Source organism: Coenobita brevimanus, chromosome 18 (genome assembly GCF_032717465.1).
Source record: "Coenobita brevimanus isolate Jiangsu-jjx chromosome 18, ASM3271746v2, whole genome shotgun sequence".
Taxonomy (NCBI): domain Eukaryota; kingdom Metazoa; phylum Arthropoda; class Malacostraca; order Decapoda; family Coenobitidae; genus Coenobita; species Coenobita brevimanus.
In genome coordinates, this window is record NC_136971.1 from 39054146 (window position 1) to 39065122 (window position 10977).

The window sequence follows — 10977 nt, forward strand, 5'->3', positions numbered from 1 at the left end:
GCGCTCCATTGGAAGCCACAGAATGGGTCTAGGAAGCTGGGATTTGCACTGTTAAGTGTGTCTGAACTTTCTCTTCAATATGGCAAAGAAAAAAAAATCAATTTTCGAAACTTCAGAGAATGGCCCCAGCATCGGCCTGGGGTACACGTAAAATTCCGGACCCATGGCCATGGAGGGGTTAAAAACTTTCATTCTGAAGGGTATTTCCTATGCTAAATAAAGCCTTCTGGATTTAGCCAAAACAAAAACTAAATGTCCATTAGCGCAAATGTTCACATAATGACAGACATTGCCTCGTCCCTCGGTAAACCGCTGCATTCTACAGTGTACAAGTAAAACGAAATATCAGTGTCTTAGGTATTCCTCCCAAGTGATCGAGTGTAGTTGTTAAAGAAGTTCCGTAATATTCTACAAAATATTTAATCTGAAACTTGAACATCCAGTTTAGCCATTTCTCCACAACGAATCCACTACATAAAGCCTTTTAAGCTTGGGGTAACCTCAATGTGAGAAGTACTTCGTACAGTAAAATGTATACAAAACCTGTGAGAGGGTCAACGAGTTGGACATGGGATGCTAAATTGCGCCTTTCGTAGAGAATTATGCAAAATACGTCTATGTGTACAGTATTCTTGTATGTTATTTTTATTGCATTAATGCCGAAACATTTTCCATAAACAATGCACAAAAGGTTACTGGAGTGTAATGTACTGAATGAATTATTGATGAAAAAGTACTGTATTGAATAACGAAATCTTCATATTTACATAATATAAGACTAACCGTTTTACCTTAGGTGTGAAGACATTGAGATAGAGACAGTCTTCACTGCCACTGTAGTCCTTTTCCTCTGCTTTGCGGATGGTGAGAAATGGTTCCAAGCCGAGGTTTAAACAAGGCTCAGGCATCACCGACCCATTTCGCACACCCGACCACTTCTCACCTAGTTCTGGGTCCTGGAACGGGTGGCTCATCATCATCATCATCATGATCATCATCATCATCAAAGAACAGATAAATTACATGGAATTCGATTAAATTTTGCTATAAGGCCGGAATGAGACTCCCCCTTACAAGTGAAATGAACCTTTAAATTTGACTACACTTGACCATCAACGGATCATCTTCAGGTTACAACAAATATGATATACCATAACTAGCCTAATACTGTGTAATGGTATTGGTATTTAGCAACATTCAAACGCCGAGAAAGCTAAAGTTATATTCTAACATTTTGTCAGAGCATGAATGCCGATAGCCTACTATTATATTAAAAGATAATCAGCTAAGGTGATATTCCAACTCTTTGAAGGGCAATATAACAACATACCAACACTGAAAGTCATATTAGGCAACATTCTAATATCATGGTGCATCATAACCCTTTTTGAAAGGCAATCCTAACAACATTCTAGAACCTTAAGAGGCAAGGTTATCAACATTTTGTCAGCAATCTACGTTCTAGAAACTGCTGTCCGTGGGCTGTAAGTGGTCAAACATGATGACATGGCATACCTTGAAGCGTAGGGGTCCGAGGGGTGGCTTGGCGAAGGGTATGCCGTAGTAGGAGTAGAATATCCTGCCCTTACTCGCCTGATCCACCAAGCCAGAGACATACCCTTGTTTGGTCTTCAGAATGGGTGCCTGGCAAGTCCCTCCTGTGGCCACCACCATTACTAGGAGCTCCGCCACAAGGATGCCAACCCTCATTGTTCCTCCTCTTTGATCAACCTGACAAAAAAAAAAAAAAAAAAGTCGGTGTGTAGTGCCATAATTTTAAGTATAGTATAAGTTAGTATAAGTTAGTTATTCATAATGTGAGCATGATTCTGATACTGATAGTACTAAGTCAAGTATTGGTGTGAATATGATTAACTTTTATTACATATGAACCAGCTGTTTCCAACAAAGACGTGTAACCATGGAAGTTTTAGTAGGGATTAACAATTCCGTATTTTTTCCTACATACTCTGATCTAGAGATTTACGTGCCAAAGTTAATAGTATTCCCCTTTTGAAACTGTGCAGTGGTGGATTGAGAGTTATCTGAGATATGATTGTTGATGATAGTCCTTAGTGAAGCGCAAAATTCATGTTATTGGGGTCATGTCATTAGTCACGTAGGCACATGAACCGGCATGGAAATAAATTGTCCGGATTCCTAATTTATTTGGCTACGTTATGATTAAAGTTCCTGTACGCCTATTACAAAAAATTTAAACATCGAAAGTAGTTTTTCCGACATATGTCGAGTGCAAAAGTATTCTTTGGAGAGCTTAGTAGAAATACTAATATTACAAAGTAATCAGTTAAAGTTTTAGTCGATTCCGGATATTGTGATCGCCTAGTATAAGAGGCGGGGAGACGTCCCAAACAATGAGATCGCTGCTCCTCTCTCCATCGTTCAGAGGTTGGTGCCCGAACTCTCACTTCCCCCCCCCCCTCTTTCTCTCTCGTGTAATGAAGTCCTCCTATACGTCTGTGAGAGAAATTGGCGATATTTTATCTGATCCTACTTGTACAGGATAATGAGATCACTGCTCCTCTCTCCATCGTTCACAGATCGAGCGTTCTAGCCACTGCCTAACCTACCTCACACTAAATCACACCCCTCCTCCTTTCTTAGTTCATGTAATCAAAGTGTATATCGGCTGGTCCATTTGATTACCATCCATGTAATTATTGTATCTAGTCTGTATATGAGTCTTGAGTTATTGTACAAGTTCAGTCTTAAAAGAATATCTTTGGTGGTAATTTTTAGGGTTTCTTCTCGAAGAGTCCGTCAGAGACCTCGGGAATAATGTATCCATGTGTATCAGTATTCTTTCAGTATTAATTTAGCTTGTAAAGATTCATTTTTCTGGAGTTATAGATCCTGAGTGATTATATTTTGTTTGCCCTGTCTCATTCATAGTTCGAAGAGTTATCTGTCTTTCGTTCTTATTGCTTAGTAAATCTTAGGTTAAGTCATTTTGAGCTTGAATTTTGTTATCCTCTAAGGAATGGTACAGACGAGACTGAGTGGCCCACAAAGGGTACTAACATCTATTCTGCTCACGCACTCTCAAAATAAGATCACCCTACCCTATTTCTCATAATCCATAAAACTCTCAAATAAGGTCATGCTACCCTCAATACCCATGATCTCTAAAATTCTGATCGTTACACTGGTGACTAAAAATTTTCCATCATACACCGGTGGTATTAGAGGTGGTATCTAAAATTTTTTCAGCGTTACACTGGTGGCAAATTCTCCCGTGTTACACGGGTGGCACTAGTGGTGGTGGTCAAAAACTTTCCGGCATTACAGGTGGTGCACTGGGCCACGGTAGCTTGGCCCAGGACTGCCATGTCTACACCTTGAAAGGTGGGACTAAAATTGCCCTCTCCTCTTGAATGCTGAGTAGTAATTAGATATTTGCATTCGATTATGGTGCTATAAACGAAAAAGTGATTCGCACAAGTGGTAGAGCTAGATTATTCTATTGTTTGAACAACGAGAAAAAAGCAGCCAAGAGACGAGAATCTCACCCAGGTAGAGACCGACGAACTGTAGTTATCGACTGACTGATTTTCTTGCGCCATAAACAAGAAAACTTGTATTGTCGCAGTATGTGATAAGAAACAGGGAAGTGAGCATGGAAGTGAAAAAGTTATTACATGACAGTACTGTGATACCAACCCTAACATATGGAAGTGAAGCTTGGACGTTGTTAGAGGGACACAAGTCAAGAGTGAGAGCAGTGGAAATGAGTTATTTGAGAGAAGCCTGTGGAGTCACATGGAGAGACAGACTGACAAATGAGGTTATGAAGGAGCGTTGTGGTGTGGATGTGGATGTGATAGGAAGCGTTAGGAGAAATATATTGAGGCGGTTTGGCCATGCGGAGAGGATGGAGGGTGAGAGACTGACGAGGAGAGTGTGAGTGAGGTGGAGGGGGAGAGAGGGAGGAGAAGGCCAAGGATGAGATGGAGGGATGGAGTGGAGAGGTATATGAGAGAAGGGAGTGTGAATTGGGAGCAAGGGAGTGAAATGGCGGGGGACAGGGTGACGTGGAGGCGATTTGTTTGTGGCCACCCCGTAAAAGGGATTAAGGTGTCTGGCAATAGATATATAGATGGATTTTTTTTTGTTATGCAAGGAACAATGAACCAAATGCCAGGAGCCTGCAAACCGTTCCTACCAAGAAAAAAAAAAAAACAATACGAAAGAGAGCCAAATTCAAGATCAGTTCATTTCGAGATGCCTGGACACACTGCGTTTGAAAGACTGGGGATCATAGGAAGTAGGAAAAACAGAGTTCCAAGTTGACCTGTTGCATAAATGAAGGACTGAAAGTAACGGTTAACTCTTGCATTAGAGAACTGGACAGAAAAGGGATGAGAGTTTATTGCTAGACGGGTGCTACGTGCCCGTCGTAGAGGTGAAGGGAGGCAAGCAGACAGTTCAGAGGAGCAGCGACCATTGAAGTAGCGATAGAAAAGAGATAAAGATGCAGCAGTGCGGCGAGAAGGTAGAGGTTGAAGGGAGCCATTTAGATGAGGAGAGCTGATAAGATGAAAAGTTTTTGACTCCATCCTATTGAGAAGACCTGCATGTGAGGAGCCTCCCCACACATGAGAGTTGTACTCTACACAGGGACGATTAAAACCCATGTGTAAAGTCAACAACTGTGCAGGGTTAAAGAAGGTACGAAGTCGGCTTAGCACACGTAATCTCTTGGAAGCAGATTTTACAAGTTATATGATCTTTCCAAGTTAAATCCTGAGAAAATGAAACCCCAAGTACGTGTAAGGATAATGCAGGATTAAGCTGGATATTACTAAACATTAGTGGGTACTCCTGTGGAATACTTTGACGGGTTGATAGGTGTAGAAACTGAGTCTTTGATGCATTACAAATAACAAGATTATTTTTACCCCAGTCAGAGATACGAGCCAAGTCAGACATTAGGTGTGCCATAGCCTCATCCCTTGTTTGTTGAAGTAAGTGTTGAGATGGAAGTTGCGAGAACCAAATGGAATGGTGAAGGGTGGAATCATCAGTGTACGAGTGGACAGGGTTGGATGTACAGCTTAGAAGGTCATTGATGAATAAAAGGATGAGAGTTGGTGATAGGGCAGAGTCGTGAGGAGCGTCACTAGTGATAGATCTGAGAGAAGAAAGATGGTCATCTACAGCAGCAACTATAGAAAGACCAGAAAGGAAGCTATTGATGAAGGCACAAATAGAAGGATAAAAACAGCAAAAGGGCTATTTGGAAATTAAAAATTTATGCCAGACTCGATCGAAAGCCTTTGAGATGTCAAGATGGCAAAGCTGTCGCCAAAGTCGCGAAAGGAGGATGACCAGGAGTCTGAAAGGTAGGTGAGAAGATCGCCAGTGGAGCGTCCCTGACGGAACCCATACTGACGATCAGAAAGAAGGGTATGCTAGGAATGATCTATCTATCTATCTATTGCCAGACGTCTCAATCCCGTTTGGGATGGCCACAAACAAATCGCCTCCACGTCGCCCTGTCCCCCGCCATTTCACTGCCCTGCTCCCAACTCACACCCCCTCTCTCATATACCTCTCCACCCCACCCCTCCATCTCATCCTCGGCCTCCCCCTCCCTCTTCCCCCCTCCACCTCACTCACATACACTCTCTTCGTCAGTCTTTCACCCTCCATCCTCTCCACATGGCTGGGAAAGATGCTTTCAAATTTTTCGGTTAAGAATTGACTCAAAAACTTTTGAGACACATAATGTTAAAGCAATTAGACGATAGTCAGAGGGTTGGGAATGGTCATCCTTCTTTGGGGCTGGCTGAATGAGAGAAAACTTCCATCAAGAAGGGAAGGTACAGGTTGATAGACAAAGGTGAAAATATTTACCTAGGCAGAACGTTAGCACAGAAACACAGTTCTTGAGGACAACAGGAGGGACCCCATCAGGCTCATATGCCTTGTTAGTACTGAGGACAGCGATCGCAGAAAAAACATCAGCTGAAGGAATTTTAATGTCAGCCATGAGAAAGTCAGAGGGGGGAAGAGATGGAGGAACAGCACCAGAATCGTCTTAGGTGGAATTGTAGGAGAAAGTCTGAGCTAACAGTTCTGTTTATCAGCAGAGGAAATAGTCGCAGAGCCATCAGAGTAGAAAAAGAGGAGGGAACGATGATGAGGTAAAGTTATTAGAAAGGTTTTTGGCATGGTGCCAGAAGGAGCGGGAAGAATTCGAGTTGCAGAGTTGGGAGCATTTAGTACGGATAAAATTATATTTAGCAGAGCGAAGAATAGACTTAGCATGATTCCGTGCAGAAACATAAAAAAGATGTGATTCATGGGTGGATTGGCTCCTGTACCTTTTATAGGCCCTCTCTTTGTTGTGGACAGCATTAGAACAAGTGTGATTAAACCAAGGCTTTCTTGCATTAGTCAAAGACTATGAGAAAGGAATGTATGCTTCCATGCCCGAGAGAATAACTTCCGTAGTTTGCAAGGGACACTCAGATGGTTCCCTTCCATGGAAGCAATAATCATTCTAATGAAAATCAAAGAAGTACTACATGAGGGTCTCCCAATCAGCAGCTCCAAAGTGCCACAATCATCGTTTCTTTGGAGGGTCCACAGGCCATATTTGAGCGATAGGACAGGTCAAGGTAATAAGGTTGTGATCGGAGAAGCCCAACGGAGAGGAAAGATTAACAGCATAAGCGGAAGGATTGGTTGTAAGGAAGAGGTCAAGTATGTTGAAGCTCTCTCCCAGGTGGTCAGTGATAAGGGTAGGGTGTTGTACAAGCTGCACAAGGTCATTAAGGATAGATAAGATGTAGGCTTGTTCACCAGGTGGGTCAGTGAAAGGAGAGGAGAGCCAAAGGTGGCGGTGAACATAGAAATCTCCTAGAATGGAGATTTCAGAGAACGGAGAAATGGACTGGATGTGTATCATCATAGAAGTAAGATAGTTGAAGAATTTTCCATAGTCAGTAGAATTAAGGAATAAGTAAACAGCACTGATGGATTTAGTCAGAGAATGACATGAAAGCCGAAACCAGAGAGTAATGAATTCAGAAGAATCAAGTTCAGGAACACGAGAGCAAGGTAAGTCGTTGCATAAATGTACACCCACGAGCAAAAGTTCGCCGACAATCTCCGCCATGCATATGTTTCCAAACATAGCTCATAGAGGGCGCAGCTCTCGTCAACCGGAGCAAGGGAGAAGGGAGGAGACTGAGAGGGGGAGGGAGAGGGAGGCAACGACACTGGGGGGGGGGGAGGCAACGAGACGGGGAAGGGGGTGGAGTGGGAGGCAACAAGACAGGGAAGGAAGAGAGCCTGTTGCGATGGTAGATGACACATGTATGGTTTTATTATTATTATTATTATTATTATTATTAATTATCAATATTATTATTATTATTATTATTATTATTATTATTATTACGATTATTATTATTAGTAGTAGTAATAGTAGTAGTAGTACGATTATTATTATTATTATTATTATTATTATTATTATTATGTATGAGATAAGAATAAGAGAGAAGGACGTAATCCAGCGTTAGCCCTTAGGGACAGAATTACATCTTTTCTGTTTTTTTACTGACTAGTTCTAGACGATTTTTCTTGTGTGACGGAAGCACTAGTGATGTCCAAAGGCTAAAGGTTTGATAAAGTCTAGCAACCCATAAACTCGGTTTAAATTTGATCCAGACAATCAAAGAGGCCACAGGAATATCCCCATCGCCTAAGGGTTAAGGAAATAAGAAATTAATTTAATGGTGTCAGGTAATGTGAAGGTAGACTGCGAGGTAGAAGGAGGTATACTAAGAGGCAATAGGGGAGAGAGAGAGAGAGGGGGGGGGAGAGAGAGAGAGGGGGAGGGAGAAGTTAACAAGTGAAACACGTGAAGGGCAATGCCTAGTTTGGTGGTATTTGGGAATCATATAATTACACACTTCAGAAATGGGAGGGTGAAAGGTGGCAGAATAATTTTACTGTTGATAGACATTTTGTATAATTGCCACTCCAATTGAAGGGGACTGGTTGATCACTTCGCAGCATGGCTACGCCATTGGTCGCATAGAGATGGTATATATGTGAAATATCAGTAATGTTAAAATACAGCACTGACCCCGGTTTTTCGTCGTCAGAATAATAAAGGTATTACGTTTAATACCTTGCAAAGTTATCATCATAACAGTGTATATATCAGCTTCTTTCATTTCTGGAGTATGTAATTATATGATTCACAAATACTTACCACCAAACTAGGCATTGCCCTTTACATGTTTCACTTGCTAACTTCTTGTTCTGTCTCTGTCTTTGTCTCTGTCTGTCTGTCTCTGTGTCTGTCTGTCTGTCTCTCTCTCTCTCTCTCTCTCTCTCTCCCCTCGCCTTTTAGTTTTCGTCGTTCTACCTCGCATTACCGGACACGATTAATGTCTCACTTCCTTAACCCTTAGAAGATGGGGATTTTCTTCTGGTCCCCTGTTTGATCGTCTGGATCAAATTCAAATCGTTGTTTATGGGTTGCTCACCTTTATCAAACCTTTAGCCTTTGGACATCACTAGTACTTGCGTCAAACAAGAAAAATCATCAATATTAATAATAATAGTAATAATAATAATAATAATGATAAAATAATAATAATAATTATTATTATAATAATAATAATATACACCCAATGTGTCATCTACCATCGCCACAGGGTCCCTTCCTCCCTTGTCTTGTTGCCTCCCTCTCCGCCTCCCTCCCCCAGTCTTGTTGACTCCCTCTCCCTCCCCCTGTTCTGGTGGACGAGTGCGGCGCCCTCTATGAGCTATGTTTGGAAACATATGCCTGGCAGGGACTGTCGGCGAACATTTGCTCGTGGGTGTACACAACAGCCACCTTTGGCTTTGAAATGAGTATAGAGAAAGTAGGAGGATACAGAAAGGGGTTTGCTATCAGTCGCCTAAGACAACTGAGTCTCAGTTAAGAAGAGAAGTTGAGGTTTAGAGGAGGAGAGGTGGTGCTCAACAGAGGGAAAGTTAGAGGAAAGGCCGCGAATGTTGCTGAATTGAAGAAGTGAGTCAGACAGTGGTTCCAGGCAGCTCGTTGAGTCGTCATCGGGAGAAGGGCGGATAGTGGGGGCATTAAATGGTCTCCCCCCCCCCCTTCCCTGGGGACTCCGAGGTTTGGTTATTAGACGCCATTTTTCTTTTTTTAGTTTTAAAAAGAAAGTGTAGTGTGTAATGTACATGTAGTTTGGTGCAAATAGAGAAACTTGCACTGGAGATCATGCAGGCCTACTCTCTGTGTTAATGAAGCGGGTATCACACGGGGACCCGTGAACAATTTGTGCAGCACAAAACGGACGTCCAAACTGAGCTGACGTCCATACCCTATCACACGGTGGACGTCGACGGCCACCTTCTTCTTCTTTATCGAGTTCACCCCACGCGACTGGGAGGTCACTTCCAACTCCCTAGCAGACGACGTGTTTATCAGCAACAACAATGGACATGAACCAGATTGTAACTTTTGCAATGGGTGTTGCAGTCCTAACCCTGCAGGATGAGGAAGAAGCCTCTGCAAGAAGACAAAGGAGGGGGAGAAGGAGGGCATTGTGGATGAGAGAATGGCTCCCACGGAGTGAAGAAAGCAGCCAGTATAGAAATCTGCACAGTACTGCTTTCTTCCCGAGTATGCCTTTCAAACGTGCGCGGGCCTCTCTTGTAAACAATCAATCGACATTCCATCATAATTAACACATTTTGGTGTATCTTACAATTTTTTGTGACAAATAGAAATATTACAAGTCGTATGACAAAAGATTATACAAAGTCTACTGACGGTTGAATTAATGATAATATAATATAATACATCAACTGACTACAGAGTTCAAGATAGCAGACGACACACGCTACCTGGCCACAGCTACATGTAATCTCCATAGAGAAGAAGGAGACTACCGAGTCGTGGACGTCCACGAATGGGTCAGGCGGCCTTCCATCCGTGGACGTCCATGACCCTCCCGCGGGGGCGAATTTGGACGTCCACGGTCAGTTTGGACGTCCACGAGTCTCCCGTGTGATAGCCCCTTGAAACTCTGAAAAAGTTCAGCAAAGCGTGATGGTCCTGTAGTCAGTCTGCAGGAAGATGACTTTCCTCTCCTGAGGGGAGATTCAGGAGGTCAGAGAGTTGAAGACTGTCTCGAATAACCCCATCAACGCCTGAATTTCCCTCGTATGGATAAAATTAGTCCGGAATCAGCCTGGAGAAATAGCAAGAGTGTGGAGGTTATATGGTTCATAACTGGACGAAAGTTAACACACACACACACACACACACATATGTAATGGTAAGAATTTTTAATGCTACCGTTATTCACCAGTGTAAAACCTGAAACTTTATCCCACCAGTTGACAGTGTAAAGCTAAGAATGTTATTCCACCGGTATTCACCAGTGTAATGCTGAGAAATTTTTATGCTACTGGCTGACACCAGTGTAATGATAGTGGATGTTTATATTCTTACCTGTTGTGGGTACTAATCAACTCATCCATGGATATACAAGTGGTACTCGACTTAGTATCACAGTTTATAGTAAATATTTATGAAATATTATGGTAGCGTTTGTAGTTTTTGGCCGAGTTTAGATTTAGTCGGTACCACAGGTGGTTGTCGTTCCCTCAGCGAAGGAATCTTGAATTGGAAGGGGAGTGAATTTGGCTTGAGGACATAATTTCCTTGATTAGGTATACTAATAAAGAAAAGAAAATGATATATACTTTACTTTAATAATCCTGTTAATTTCCACAAAATTTTTTTTTTTCCTAATTACATGACCCATTTTAGTATGAGAGAAGATTGTATATGTTACCAAGGTTTTCGGGTGATCATTCCTCTAACATTATTACCAGACGAAACAATCTGATACACGCGAGGTATGGAGTTGTTGTACTTTACTTTCTTTTTGGCCGTTACCCTTGGGCTCAACAATGGCC

At 42.2% G+C, this 10977-nt stretch overlaps 1 protein-coding gene across 1 annotated transcript in view; it reads right to left on the reverse strand.

Moving 5' to 3' along the window:
* LOC145391477 (esterase FE4-like) overlaps positions 1 to 1710 on the reverse strand; it is a 33317-nt gene extending 31607 nt beyond the window's left edge. Inside the window, exons 1-2 of the mRNA XM_080266087.1 lie at positions 1516 to 1710; positions 780 to 956 (exon numbers count right to left, since the gene is read on the reverse strand). Coding sequence (XP_080122213.1) covers positions 780 to 956; positions 1516 to 1710 — 372 coding nt within the window. The remainder of the gene's footprint in view (positions 1 to 779; positions 957 to 1515) is intronic.
* Between the last annotated feature and the right edge of the window lie 9267 nt (positions 1711 to 10977).